At 33.5% G+C, this 15,877-nt stretch overlaps 1 protein-coding gene and 1 long non-coding RNA gene across 2 annotated transcripts; one reads left to right on the top strand and one right to left on the bottom strand.

Moving 5' to 3' along the window:
- Nucleotides 1–253: 253 nt before the first annotated feature.
- On the bottom strand, nucleotides 254–3,810 carry LOC128995309 (protein LLP homolog). Its single transcript, XM_054420285.1, has 3 exons — nucleotides 3,763–3,810; nucleotides 2,254–2,430; nucleotides 254–528 (listed from the first exon to the last, which is right to left on the bottom strand). Exons 2-3 carry the CDS (start codon nucleotides 2,408–2,410, stop codon nucleotides 269–271), a joined length of 417 nt encoding a protein of 138 aa, XP_054276260.1. The 5' UTR covers nucleotides 2,411–2,430; nucleotides 3,763–3,810; the 3' UTR covers nucleotides 254–268.
- Nucleotides 3,811–6,904: 3,094 nt separating this feature from the next.
- LOC128995953 (uncharacterized) lies at nucleotides 6,905–15,488 on the top strand. The gene is made up of 9 exons (XR_008490997.1): nucleotides 6,905–7,011; nucleotides 7,822–7,912; nucleotides 8,183–8,309; nucleotides 9,902–9,990; nucleotides 11,079–11,194; nucleotides 11,599–11,697; nucleotides 12,607–12,697; nucleotides 14,379–14,460; nucleotides 15,318–15,488. It is a non-coding gene; the product is annotated as an uncharacterized LOC128995953 (long non-coding RNA).
- Nucleotides 15,489–15,877: the final 389 nt, after the last annotated feature.

Below are 15,877 nucleotides of genomic sequence, written 5' to 3'. Positions count from 1 at the left end.
ACACTCACTCGGCTTTCTATTAGTTTGATTTAAAGTAGTACACAAAGTATGTACAAATCGCTTTTTACTGAAGTGACTGGTTTTATAACAACATCTAACAAAAACCGTTCTGAATACAAAAACTATTATGCACTTTTAAGTAAAGGCCTAATTTCAGACATTATTAGAGATAAACAAAAAGTGTGCAAAACAGTATTCCAGCAAATATTATGCTGAACTTGAAAAGGATAAGTCAAAATATATAACAAAAAAGTTGTAAAAATATTTTTTATTTACACTTTCCTTTCCCACGCTTTTTTTGTTTCTTCTTTATTTCTTTTTTGACCACCTTATTCCTCTTAGCCACTTTTTTCACTTTCCTCGAGCTCATCCACACAGGGTAGTTTCCGTGTTGATCCCTCATTGTCTTCTTGTCGTAAACTCTTCTGCCATCTTCCATCGGCTCAGTTACATCTTTGATCTCAATCACGTCTGAATCCTCCTTTTCTTTGGCTGCCACTTCATTTTTCAACTCAGTTGCATCCCTTACTGAAAACCACAACTTATATTGGTACAAGTTAACCAACAGCTTTGACAGTTGATTGAAGATTAAACATTTCATCATGTTAAAACCTGCTGGTTTACAATGAAGATAGACCAGGGACGTATTTTACTATCTGCCGCCTCTAGGCAGCGAAGTTAGCCGCCCTTCCCCCACCCTCATCAGCGCGCTCACCGACCACAATAAGATTACACCAATACATGACCTGCCAGGTTTTTTTTGTAGAAAAGTACTGGGCAATTGCATGCTGCATCAACAAATCTTAAAATTTTAACCCTCTTTTACAGACATTTTTGTTTCCCTGTATTCATGCAAAGTGCGATTCTGTTTTTAATATATGGAATGCAATGTTGTTGTATCCAATCAGAAGAGTCATAATTGTGTTTTGCAGCGCGTAAACAGCAAAAAAAACGTATGTATACAAGGGTTCTTAATAACGCTTTTCATTGAACACTTTTAGTCAGATAGATTATACAATCACAAATACTTTTATTTACAAAACTGTTATATTTTAAAACTAAATGAATGAAAAAAAAAATTATTGATATAAAAAAGTAAGTGGATCTGACTAAAAGTGTTCAATTAAAAGCATTAGAAGCATTATATATCCACGAGAGATCCTACTTTAAAGAATAACATACAATTTTGAATGAGTTAAGTTAGTAGCCTAGTTCACACTTTTCTCCTTGATTGAAACCTAAAAAATAAATCAATAAGTTAAGTCCAGGGAGTTCAGCAGTTAGTTCTTCAATAGGCTATTCAAGACTGCTAGTTAACTAAGTATTTCTGCAGAAGATCGGCTTCTTAAATAATATGTTGGCCTTTCAAGGCATGAAAACGATCTTTCTGGTGAGCACTTTCATATAGCTGTGCTTTCAAATATCCTTAATGCTACATCTACATTTGGACAAATTGATTGAAGATCTTCTTTTCTAATTTCTTTCGAAAGCCTTAGCGGAGGGATTTTGTTGCTCACCGTCTCCTGAGATCACAGCCATAAAGGCAGTTTTGTACCAACAGCTTAAGTACACAAACATCTACCGCGATCGCGAAGATTAAGCTGACGATATGTTAAATATTACCTATTACATTACCTTTCACAGTTAATGCTATTACAGAATACCGCTGGTTCCAAAATCCCGCTAATCCAAACAGGGTTCAGTTCCAGTTAAAGTTTAGAATAGGACACATCATGGTGGGATGTTTCACTTTCCAAGGGTCACCTTGGAATTGGGAATGAAAAGTTTCTCATATTTTGGACCCACATTGTACAACGGACTACCCAAGAGCCTAAAAACCGTTGCATCCAACAATACCTTTAAGATTAAGTTTAAAACGTTTATAAAATATATAAATGTTTAGTTGTAAGTAAAGTAGTTTAATGACAAAAGTTGTTCTGAAAAACTTATATGTATCAGAGAAACGCTGGCTAATAAAGACATTTTTATTTATTTATTTATTTCCCGGTATTTATTTATTTAACAGCAAGATACAGCAGTTAGCCTACTGTAGCAGTAACAGTGATTTAAGTTTCTAGGCCTACACTAGTTTTGTAGCGCAGAGGTTATAAAATGGAAATTTGTTAAATATAAATAAGTTGTATTTAGGGCCTACTAATAATAGTACATAGATTCATATCAGTGTAAACATTCTTTAGCTTAACCAGGAGTTATTTCCACTGAGCACTAAAAAAAACTCAATTTAATACTTACCAATAACAATATCGTCTAGAGCTTCATCTTTCATTTCAACATCAGTTGGATTAATGCCGAGCATAGTTTTTAATCTTTGCAGTTCTTTTTCGCCATATCTTTCTCTTTTGGCAGATCTCATTTTCCGCTTCCATTTGCTTCTTAAACTTTTTGCCATTTTAATGTGATAATCTGAAACTATGATAAATTTTTTTACACACCACTGCTTACATATAGGCTATTTTCAATGCTGACAGCAGAAAAAATATTCTCAATTTAGAAACTCATAAATAAATGTGTTAAGGTTTTAAATTATATTAAACTTAAAACTTGATTTAGTACCAGAAGATGCCAAGGGCTTGTAGAAGTGATACGGCTGAAACTGTAACATGTTTCGAGTAACATTTTTTTACTCCAGATCCAACAATATCAGTAAGTTTAGGCTTATAATGTGGAATTTGTCTCTCCACTTAGAAAGTGGACTTTAACAAACCGGGGCTACACTTTACTTTACGTCCTACACTCATTCGAATGAAAATATCGATCGATAAGTTATATCGAATGAAACTCTCGATAAACCGATATTTTCATTCGGTTGTTTCATTTGAATGAGTGTAGGACGTAAAGTAAAGTGCAGCCCAAACCGGTTTTAAAGTGATGAGAGTTTATGCAAATGCTAATATAATTTAAAATAGGGCAAGTCTCAGATCAGTCCTGTGACTATACTCCAACAGTAAGCTAGATTATGTTAGTGCTGGTAAATAGTTGTAATGGTGGCCCGTAGCCGTAGCCAAAACCTTGAGTGGGAAAGTGATGGTGGGTGACTGACAATTCCCTGATCAAAGGATCTTGGTGAAGACACCGCAAGTAACAAGTACGGTAAGTAAGTACCTATAACTTTAGGTGATAAGTTTAGTAATCAAACAAACTATTTACAGTAAGCTCTTTATTTGCCAACTTGAAATTCAAAGCAAAGTAGGCCTATTGATGAGAGAAGTATATACATTTACCAGTAACTTACTTGAGAGCATAACTTAAGGTCTAAAAAAAAATAAAGTAACTTAATCGAGTAATAAGACTTGGGAAAGTGTAGACATGGCAATAAATAGAAGAGCTTAGAGGCAAACAAATTGTTACAAACAACCTCTTTTCCTATAACCAAGGTTTACAAGGTTTTAACTAAACCTCATTTCAGATAGGCCTAGGCCTAGTACGCCTCAATTATGGCATAGGCCTATATTAAATATTCTGGGAAGGTTAAACCTCAAAACCTCTCTTTTCAGATCAAAATTTTACTGTTACAATCACGGGACTCGATATCATCATTTTTAGAGCAAATACATTATGTTAATGTCAAAACAATGAAGACTTCATTCAACTTATTGTCTAATTAAATTCAGAGAGTTCAAAGTTGGTTTTCAAGACCATACCAAATTAATTATTTATTCTTTTCGTGGATTTATTGAAATATATGTTTACCATTAAATTTAAATGATTTGATTACTTATTGTAAATGACAGAGAAACTAACCTCAAATTGTAATGTGGATGGATATCAGGCGTTAAGCTAAAAGAAGGAAAATATTTTGTTGTGATTTTTTTAATGTTTTCTCTCTCGGTCGCTCAGGGCAAGCTATAATATTTCACTCATGTAGCTGTAAGAACTCTGATTTATAATCGTTTGCCGTTATGCCATGAGGAGTTTATAGTTTATTTGGTGAATAATTATTGTTTACAGTAAATATTTAGGTTTAATCAAACATTAAAAATAAAATTTAAATTTATTCATATTACGGGATATTCTAGGAATGTCCTTTTGGTAAATTAGCAAACAAATTGTACAAAATTCACGAGAGTATACAAAAGTACTAGAGAGCTAAAAAAAGTAGAGTAGCTCAAAAGAGCTATGGCAACAAACACCTAATGCACCAGGGGCCCTATTTTTGAAATGGTTGACTGTTGAGTTGAGTGTCGAGTCATTCTATTTCCAATCGTTTCGTATTTTTGAAACGGTTGACGGTGGACTTATACAACCAAAACTACTCAACACCTATCGAGCTGTTGAGTGGAGGTTGACTGCACTTTCTTCTTCCTCTCTTTCGGCAAAAAATTACTCTTTTTGAGACGACGCCATATTGTTTTGTTATTGCTTTAATTTACTAATTGCGATTTAGAGGTTATGTATTTGTTGTCAATGTATTAGCACCCAATTATGCGATTGTTTTCTGTAGAATAATCGCATTTTAATTTTATTTACTGTGTCAATACTAGACTATTTAATCAAGGGTTTTAATCTTGTTGGAATGTTTGAAATAGACTAGGCATACTAATTGAACTTATTATAAGATAATTATTGTTATTAGACCTATGATTTAAGGTATTAAAGATTGTGGTAGAGAGAAACAATATCATAGTTTGTTTCAATACCATTCACCTAATAAAGGGATCAAATTAATTTAAGTTACGATATGCTTCCAGTGCAATGGCAAATGGCCGCTTTAACCTAAATAAAAAACAATTAAAAATAACATAAAACAAACCGATGAAGGAAACTAAAATAAGGTGATGTGTTCCGAAATAGAGACGAAGAAAGCAATTAATAATGTATTTAGGATGAGTGTAGGACCTAAAGTAAAGTGCAGCCTATGCCTAAACTTATAATTAGCTACACCCTAAAACAAACATCCATAGTAAATTTTATTTTTAATACTTAAGTTTAGCCTATATAAGTTAAGGTACTTTGCAATCACTAAGATTAAATTAAGCAAGACATAACCCATTATAACCTCAATCTCTCAAGAACGGAGTTGACAGTTTACCTCAGTGTCTCGAAATATGGCAGATTGGATTGAGATTAGCTGCCAGATTTTAGAGTAAGAAGAGGTTAAATCGAAGTCCGCAAGAACTCTGCATTGTGATTGGTTCAAAATGACGTCATCTGAATTTTTGACGGTCGTATGCTCTACATTTCCACCACGAGTCTCTCAACTAGTGATTCCCAACTCGCTTCCCAACTGTTGGGTTTCAAAAATACCAAATCATGTTGTTGGTTGAGTTGAGTGCTGACGATTGACTCAACTGTCAACCATTTCAAAAATAGGGCCCCAGGTTAAAGTTTAGTCGAGTGTGGGTGGAGCTGAGCTACTTGATGCAAAATGTGCACAGCTCCTGGCCGTCACAACTGTATGGACACAACTGTAATTTGCTCCCACAGAAATTATCTATCACTCATTTCATGTCAATTGCATATCATTCATCCTCAAGAAAAATTGAAGAAAATCTTTTTACCCGTTTTGTATTCAATCTCCGTTTGATTCCCAATCAACAAATTTAGACTATGCAACCCAGCAGACGCACATAGGCAGAGTTCGTCTATGTCTGCTGACTCCACAAGACCAATTAATTATAATTAGCTACAAAATTATAAGTTTATTATGTTCGTTTTGCTAGTTTTTGCATAATTCAACATTAAGTTCACAACTTTGTTAATTTTTTTCTGTTCTTGATTATTTTATGTTGTAAACTTAATATTATAGTAAAAAAAAATGTAAACATTAATTGTACTTTGTAGCAAATTAATTTAATAGATCATTCATTCATGTACACCGGAAGCCTTTTTTCATAGGCTGTAAACTCCTAAACGAGTGGGTTTATGAAAAAAAAATCAAGAACTTTAAAGTTTTTAAATTGCATGGTCTATCCGAAAACATTATAAAATATAGGGTGTTCCATAAGAAATTTCAAAGTTGGCCACCATATTGGAAAATTGTGGCTGAATTTTAAAAAAAACCTAAATTCATATTTTTAATTGCCACAAAAATAAAGGAATGTCACCCATTCAAAGTTTTCTCTTCTTACCGTTTCTGAAATTTCAGTGGTGGCCTCCTTGAGTTGATCACTCTGTATAAAGTATCGCTTAAAAAACAGACATTTTAATAAAAAAAAACATTAATTTTAAATTATTAAGCCACAGAGAAGAAACATATATAGGATACATTCAAGTGGTGTCTAACACCAAACGGAAATTATAGAATTTACTTTAGAATTTTCTAGAATAGTCTTCGACGCTAGCGTCCATGTTGTAGGCTACAAAGTTTGGTGCGAATGTTTTGCTACGAATACGCAATATTGGGTTTGGCACAGTTCGGCCGAAGTTAGCCGATAGTGTACTTGGTTAGTTTGGGATGGTTCGGGTTGCACACTCGTCAACATTCGCGGTTGTAATCTGACCCGAACATTCCGGGAAACATTCGGGCGAATGTTCGGCGATAGTGTACTAAACCTAGCGAGCGCACCCGAACATCGAACACAAATTTTGGCGATGTGAACTACCCCGAATGTACACGAGCACACCGAGTACACTATCGCGCTCGTCTTAGTTCGCCTACAGTGGACGATAGTGTACTGCAGGCATAAGAGGTTCATTGGCAAAAGAAATCATTTACATGGCAAACATAAAAATTAATCAGTCTTATAGCTGTTACTATAACCATTTAAAATTTTAAGTGTATATTTTTCTGTGTCATTGGCAACCTTATTTTTTAAGGCATACGTCATTGTCTATTTTCATTAGTAATTATTTTTTCCTTTCAGCCTGTTACTATCTGCATACTGACAATTGAACATGATTATAATCATATGGTTCACCAAATATATATCTGCATGGAATGAGTCAAAATATAAATATTGTTTAGTAAAACAAATAAATATAAACTATAATGACAAAGATTCAAAATTTTTAGTTGTTTATTCTTCTCAAATGTTACATTAATTTACCAAGGTAAGTAGTATACATTGTTCTAATATAGCATCAATTAGCATTTTAACTTACTCCTGAAATTCTTACTTTGACTTATCAATTAATTTCAGTTTACCATAAAATTTAATGAGTTATTCAAAGTTGGTTCTCAACAGACACACAGAAGCTAAAAGTAACAAGTGGATTTTGATAGGATGTATGAACTTCTCTTGTTAGATGCATCTTTGATTGGGCAAATTTACATTTTACCATTCACTTAAGAGTAGAAAACATTATAAAAATAGACAGTATCAGTAATCCCACACATGCTTTCTCTAATTAACTCGTCAACAACCCCTATCATGGTCATGGTTAAACGGTGGAAGTAACTATAATATTTTATGTGGAAAATCACAAAAGTTACAATAACTTTTGAACTGTAAATTTTACAGCAATGGGGGCTGTAGCATTTTTCTTACAGTTAAGATGACTATAACATACTATTAAATGACTATAACATACTAAAATCCAATCAAAATCAGTCAAGCCCTTTTTTAAGAAAACATCTTTTCCGTTACCGGTATTTAATGGGTTTTAATACATGGCAATGATGTGACGACTGTAGCTCTGTACACATCCACACACATTACTTCGAAAACCCCTTTTTCAGGTTCAGGGGGACCCAAAGGCCAAAAACCATCGAAGTAGGCCTATATACTTCGATGGAAAAAACAGATGTATCCACCCCAAACTTAAACTTAAACATTTTAACAAAAACTGATTGTTCTTCATACTATGTATATCACTGAATATAACAAAATTATCATATTTAAAAATGTTTTGCTGTTTCAGATTTCACTTACAGAACAATGGATTATGAACAGTTGTTTGCACAATATGTGTTAGAGCTGTGTTTGCTATATTATTCAATTTTGTTATTAATGTAAGTAGTTTAATATTTAGCACCTATATTGACAATGATTGGGAATCAAAACAAATGCAATACTATGACACTGTCCCACAATCAGTCTTTAAGTAGGCTAATTGAATAATTCTTGACTCAAGTAGACATTCAGTGTTTTTAAGTAATTAAATGGATCTGTTTCTGATTTTATTGGCATATGAATCATGAAGTAATTAAATTACAAGTACCTAGCACAGATTGACAATAATTCATTTGGGATATGTAGAAGCATTATTTGTATTATTTTAGAGCTGAGAGAAACGGGCAGAAGAAAATAAAAATAACTGAAATAACTGAAGAGAGAGTAGCCTAATAAGTCCAAGTGAAAAAGTTACCATATCTTAATGTGATCAAGATAAAAAACTTGTCAAACTAGGTAAGCAATGCATTTATTTAGCCTATTAGTGTAAATTGCTGTTTTCAATTTGATTTTAATTCATCAGTACCTCCAGTACAAATTTAAGTGTTTTCAACTATCTGAATGCAATAAATACTTATGGTTTGGAAACAAAACTGCTCAGTTTCGGGGATAAAAAATGAGAAAACATAATTTCTACTACATAAAATACTTGTCTTATCGTGTGTGGGTCTGTCTGCAGACCGATTTTCTCGGACCAGACTGTCTGCGTGTCTGATGGTTGAACCCTCAGACCACAGACGGTCTGAGGTTCCCCGCCAGTATTTTTGTCTGGTCTGTGAGCGTGTAGCGCTGTCTGTAAAGCCCCCCACACACTACCAGACCAGACCTCCAGACCAGACCGTCTGGCTGCAACCAGACCGTCTTGGACGGCTCTACACACTCCCAGACCAGACGGTCCTAATTCGTAATTGAGACACCGTGGTGAGAACTCCAACAAATGGATGAAGATTGTCACGATGGTCGGCCGTCTGACAGACAGCGCTACACACTCACAGACCAGACAAAAATAGTGGTGGGGGAACCTCAGACCGTCTGTGGTCTGAGGGTTCAACCATCAGACACGCAGACAGTCTGGTCCGAGAAAATCGGTCTGCAGACAGCCCCACACACGATAAGACAAGTGCCAGACGCCAGACCAGACGGTCTGGTCTGGTAGTAAAGACGTCAAGACAGTCTTCATCCATTTTTTGGCGTTCTCACCACGGTGTATCAATTACCAATGTTGGAGTGTCTGGTCTGGGAGTGTGTAGAGCCGTCCAAGACGGTATGGTTTCAGCCAGACGGTCTGGTCTGGAGGTCTGGTCTGGTAGTGTTTGGGGGGCTTTACTATGAGATCTAAGGTTGTAGCTTAATTTTCTAAACGGTATGGGAAATTTGCTAATGACCAATAAGTACACATTACCTAATAGGTACAATTTCTCAATCCCTGTAACTATCTGTATACTGACCATTGAACAAGAGTATCATATGGTTGACCAAATGTATTGATGAAATGGATCAAAAGATAAATATTATTCAGTAAAACAAACAAATAAAATACAATGACAATGATTCAAAATTTGTAGTTGGTTAAATTAATTCTACTCAAGTGTTACCATTAATTTACTAAGGTGAGAAATTTAACAATTCCTAAAATTCTTAATTATCAATTGAAGTTATGAAAATGTATTAAAACATAACTGAACATTCAAAGTTTGTTTTCAAAAGACAAACAGAAGTCATTTAATTTCCCTGTCATTGTACTTACGTTAAAAGGTTTAAGTTTTTAATAATAAATTAATTTATCAGTTCTAGAGAGTACCTTCCAAGCAATGTTTGTTCATATGAATGCAATTGTTTTTAATTATTAGGTTTAATATTGTTCCTTTGAATTTTAAGTTACCGGTAATGTGTCCGTTGTATTTCAAGATACCGGTATTCCAGCTTTTAAATGGATTATCTATACTGTATAAAAATATTATATTCTCTTCTATTTTTGATTTTTTTTTTACAATACCTATCTAAATAATAGTAAAATTATAATTTTTAGAAATGTTTTACTTTTTCAGATTTCACATACAGAACAATGGATTATGAACAGTTATTTGCACAATTTGTGTTAGCAGTGTTTGCTATATTATTCACTTTCGTTATTAATGTGAGTACAGTTTAATATTTAGCACCCATATAGACAATGATAGGAGTCAAAACAAGTACTAAACTGTCCCACAGTCAGTCTTCAAGTAAGTCTTGAGGCAGATAATTAATTGTCTTATTCATAACCTGTCAAAATATGATGTCTCTCTCCAAACAATGATTATGATCAATTATTTAAGATTACAACATGATCGTCTATGCTTATGATGCGTGTGGAGACATTTTGTTTTGACTAATATAATATAAATACCTCGTCACAGCTCTGTAGTTACTGTAGATTACAGCTGTTTCGGCATTAAAATGCCATCATCAGATACACATACATCCACCTGAATTGGCGTCGTTAAACTGTACATATACACGAACACGATAAAAACACAAAAACACGTAAAACAAGAGACAGGCCTGTCGCGTACATGATTGCTACGAGTACGGAAGCTGCTGCAGTCAGCTTCCGTACTCGTAGCAATCATGTACGCGACAGGCCTGTCTCTTGTTTTACGTGTTTTTGTGTTTTTATCGTGTTCGTGTATATGTACAGTTTAACGACGCCAATTCAGGTGGATGTATGTGTATCTGATGATGGCATTTTAATGCCGAAACAGCTGTAATCTACAGTAACTACAGAGCTGTGACGAGGTATTTATATTATATTAGTCATCAATCCAGCTCAGGGGCTAAACCATGTCTATTGATTTTGTTTTGATACACTACCTACTGTAAGATGGGTGGGATTACAACATGAAGATAAAATTAATTGTAGATGAAGTAGTGTTTATTTTTTCTATGGTAAAATGTTTTCAATTTTTAACTAATAAAATCCTTATTGGTTTCTTAAGAATCTTGAGAAGTACAAAAATACTTGTTGCTTAAAAGCTAGTACGTGTGTTGTAATTTTTGTACACACAGACTGAGAAATATCTACATCACATTTGAAGGCTCAAATAGACATACAATTGTTTTATAGTAAATAAACAGGTCTGAATTTTCCTCATTTTATCGGCATTATGAGTCATGAAGACAATCCCAGGTATTCACAGATTGTTGGTAATTCATTTGGGATATGTAGAAGCATTTGTATTATTTCAGAGATCACAGAAAGGAGCAGAAGAAAATAACAAAACAACTGAAAAAATAGGCTAGTGAAAACCCCAAGTGAAAAAAGTAGTTTTAATTTAGAACAATATCAAAATCTTGTAAAGCAGGTAAGTTACACATTAAATTTACTTATTAATGTTGTTAAATGCTGTGTTTTCTGTTTGACCACAATTAATCATTACATTCAGCTTGTCAGAATGTCAGTTAAATTGTTGGTGTCTCGGACTTCGATGCAGAAGGGACGGGTTTGAATCCCAGGATATCCAAAAACTTAAATGGGTTTGAAACGCTTTCCCTTAAAAGCGTTTAATCTCATGTTAACTTTAACTAAAATTCCACTGGCGTAGGAAAATAATTATTTAACTGAAACAATTTATGCGTTTTTGTGTTTGTGCAGTAAGTACATTTCATTGGTTGATAAAAGTATCGTATTTACCATCCTATAATTACAAGGAACTTTTTTTTTAATCCAACACGAATTTGTAAGAACTTAGGATTTACTTTGCTATAGATTCAGCAAGAAAAAATAAACCATCACAACCGAAGCATCATAGCAGCATCAGTCAAACATATTGTGCAAGAAAAAATGGGAAAGCTTCAACATATATCGGTAAGTTATCTTGCAGTGAAGTAATTTCAATACCTATGGACGACGACCTATGGATAACGTTGACAATTTCATTTAAAAGTAATTGAAGTTATTAGGAAAAGTAACCAGCTCCCTTAACTTTCCACTAAAATCCCATCATTACATTTACATTTTTAAAAATAATTCGTTTAACCAAGTATAAAATTAAAATTATAAATGTAATGTGAGTAGTATTTTTACAATAGAGTATACAATGCAAAGACAAACAGGGAATGTTTGGGAGCACAATCTACCTTTACCTTTACGTAGGTTAACGGTGTATTTGGGAGCTGTTTGGGGGAGGGGTGCTTATTAAAATTAAAACTACGGAAATTGTCTCCCACTTATTTGACAATGATACAGCTCGGCAGCCGAGGTACAAATAATACCTACACAGGTATAAACAACTTTACGATGTCAACCATTTAAAAATGATTAAATACTCATAAGGCATTGCTTTATTAACTTTTTGTGTTAACGACAAAATTTACAGTAAATAAAAATGATACAGCAATATATATTTTGATGTATCTAGTTTAGATTGCATGTGGTTAGTCCTCCATTCTCCAGTTAAAAATTGTTCACCTGTTACTAGGTATATTGCTGCAACGTCAGCTGTTTAAAGAACCTTTTATGCATTGTATTATTTAAATTCCTTATTCCAAGGGACATTGCTCCGAAAGAGCCCCCTTAGAGGAACAAAATTTAAGTTGAATGTGTTGTGAATTTACTGTGTGCTATCAATTGCTAGAGCTTTTGTTTACCTAAACAGCAGTAATACATGAGTGCTGCAAATTGGTAAACCTGTTTGAGCTCCACAAGATTACAAATTGAATACGAAACCCGAATTAAAAGTAGTAAAGCATGGTGTTATGGTTTTGTTTCATATAGGACTGGGTAAGAAGTGCTACGTACCATCAAAATACTGCGAATGACCGCTTTAGTGAGAAACCTACAGTGCTTTCAAGTCCAGCACGTAAATGTAAGTTTTTCATCAATTAACAAACGGTAATCTGTATTAAGTACTGAATAGAACTACGATAGCATCATACTCTTAAGCAGTTGTCAGTTCATCCATGAAAGTCATTTCAGAGTTACTTCTTTCTCTTGGCTAGTTTCTCAGACTCATGTAATTCTACTTTCTCTGGACAAATCATATTTTTCTTTGATAATTCTCATTCATCATGGACAATCATTTATCCCTTTCCATGGATAATTCTCCTCCTGTGAGGGCAACTCCCCTTTTTCAGAAGCAATTGAATTTTCTCATTCCTTTCAATCTGGTGTATAACCTTTGTGGTTCCTCTTTTCCTCACAACCGAGCAACTCTCTTGCTCCCTACAAGGAACCGCACCGGCCCGAAGCTGGTGGTGAGAAGGGAGGGAGGTTGAAGGAGAGCGAGAAACAGGGTAGAAAAGAAAGGAAATCTCCAGAAGCAGACGGCCCCCTGATCACCCCATCCAACACCCAACCTACAATCAATCCCACACCAGCACCCTTACCGTGACGATAGTGGATAGAGTACTCAACTGATGTCCATGAGGTTACCAGCTGGAACTCCACCAGTGACACTAACTTTTTGTCAAAGGTTTTGCTTAGAATGTGATTACTTCTTAACTGTACATCTTTTGTTAGAATTTGAGACATTTATAATTTTATTTTATGAACAAAAATATTTTTTCAATTAGTAAACCATCATTCAATTTTTATCTTATATCTTTTTCATATTTTCAGCAAGTGTGGTTGGTTAGGTTAGGTTATGACAGTTTAATTTTATAATTAAAAAATTAATTTTATAATTTTTTTTTAAATCGACATGAGGGGCTCTCCCACAATCCCCCACTCCTTTGCAAAAGAGGTTGTCATCGGTTTTTGACCAAGACCCCTGAGACGCTAGTGACTACTACATATACACAGGGATGTGACAGCCTGTAGTGAACCGGTAGTTTGGTCCAAAAAGTTTTTAATTTATCTCCAAACATTATTTTGGGAAAATATCCCTTGAATTCAATGCCATTTCTAAGAAAAATTTGTCCAGTTTCGATTTACAATTTAAAAAATATCATTTTTGTAAAGATTTCAAAAAATGTATTTATTGATTTTTAAAAATAAGTCAAGCAATTTAAAATACAATATTGCTCAACTTATTATATCATGATGATAGCCTTTAGGCTATTGACAGAATGTTTTTAATTGTTTTTTCCTCTGATATTGCTTCAAGATCTTCATTTAAATTTTTCTTTTTTCTTACTTCTTTAAATCGGTAACTTTCTCTCAATTGTCCTGTTCTTGTTGTATTTTGTTGTAACTTTTTAGTTTTAGTTTTTATAACTTATTGATTGACCATGCATCTGTTCACCAATTGCCTTTGTAATTAAGAATGTTTCATGCAATAAAATACTTATGACTTATTCATACTATTTTCTTATCGATCTCTACTGTCCATTATGGTAACCCTATGTCGACACCTATTTCACCCCTAACCCTGCCTATTTCAACATTTTCCTTATAATCTTATGAGATTTTTTTTATGTTGTGCTATATAGTTATGGTATACTTTATTTTTAAATAGTCATGATTTGTATAATTTATTATTTAAATATACAATGTATTGAATTTCATTTTCATTTTTCAATCACTTCAATTACGATATAAATCTGCAGATTCCATCTTTCACGGATTAGAAAAGAAAATTCAGCAATTAAAGGCAAACTCACAGAAGTCGCTAGATGCCATCTCTAAGACGTGAGTAAAGTCAAAATATTTTTAAGACTATACAAAACAGCAAAAGATAATTTAAGATTTTTAACCGTAGTGTGTTCTATCCTAAATCTAAACTTCATCTGTTAAATACTGTCCAGTCAAGTTGTCTTTTGTTTTAGTATTAATTTAAACGTCTTTGTTCCAAACAGTCTACCTGTAATTCTCATCCCATGATCATAATGATGTAAATCTCCATTGTTGTATTCATTCATCCCGAATCACCTCTAATACATGAACTCATTTTTTTCTCTCGTAAAATAAACCTCTTTTATATCAAAACCCTTGATTTTTTCCTCTTTTATATTATAATTACACCGCACAAATACACTGATAAAGTTTAGTAAAGTTTACTCCCTTCGTCCCTTTTATTCTAGACATTTTGTATAGTATTAGGATTACAATTTAAATGCTAAGCTAATGAGCTTTCCCATTTTCTTGTATCTGGAAAGTTACCATAGCTCATTGTGATAGTTAAAAGAGTGGACTACCTTGTGTTCGTTTCTCAGAACCATACCGTTGTCCGAACTAAAAAACCTGAAATCTGAAGTTAAACATAAGATTAATGGACACGTTTTCCAAACAGTTCTGGACTCTACTAGCCCGTAGCCCCCAATTTAAATAAAAAATTGTAGTAACTATTTTATTTGTCTAAGTTTAACTTTACCTTCTGAAGGAGCCCTTGTAGAAACGAAATATCAAGAAAATAGTGTTGTAAACTTGTTGTGTGCTTTCAACTACATGAAACTCTTTTCTTAGATAACTTAGTTGTCCATCGGTTCATTCTAACTTAATGTGTTTGTCTATTTAAGTGTTACTAATGATGCAAATTCTTTTTACAGGTCCAATCCAGCCAAAAAACATCATCGGATAAAACAGTATACTGTGTATAAATATAAAGTATATTTAAACAATGGAATAGCACAAAACAATATGTACTAAGCCCTCAAGATCGTCTGATAGATATCGCAGTGTGATTTTTCTTTAAATTAAACAATGATGTCCAACCTCAATTTTATTTAAATTCTCAAACATCTTAATTCAATGATTTAAGTGAGGTTTATAAAAGGTTGTTTTAACAAATAAAACAAAACTAAGATTGAATATTGAATAGCATTATGTGTGAAGATGTGTGTATTTTTGTAGGCATTCTAAAAGCTGTCAGCTAAAGAACTGACTTTTTAGAACAGTATTGTACTCACAATTCAACTGAATATTTTAATTGAGCAATATTTCGAGTTTCAGCTCTTAGTCTTAAACTTGGCCAATTTTAATAGAGTACCTACATAACTAAGATTAATTTATCCTATTCTTTTAAATATTTTTTTTATCCTTGGCAACTGAAACTTCCATCCTATCAGACCAAGTTGGGCACCAATATCAACCATCTTTATTCCATCAT

Source organism: Macrosteles quadrilineatus, unplaced genomic scaffold, assembly GCF_028750875.1.
Source record: "Macrosteles quadrilineatus isolate MER2022 unplaced genomic scaffold, UCM_ALF_1.0 Scaffold_5__1_contigs__length_97177068, whole genome shotgun sequence".
NCBI classification, from domain to species: domain Eukaryota; kingdom Metazoa; phylum Arthropoda; class Insecta; order Hemiptera; family Cicadellidae; genus Macrosteles; species Macrosteles quadrilineatus.
This window is presented reverse-complemented; position numbering and strand designations above follow the sequence as displayed.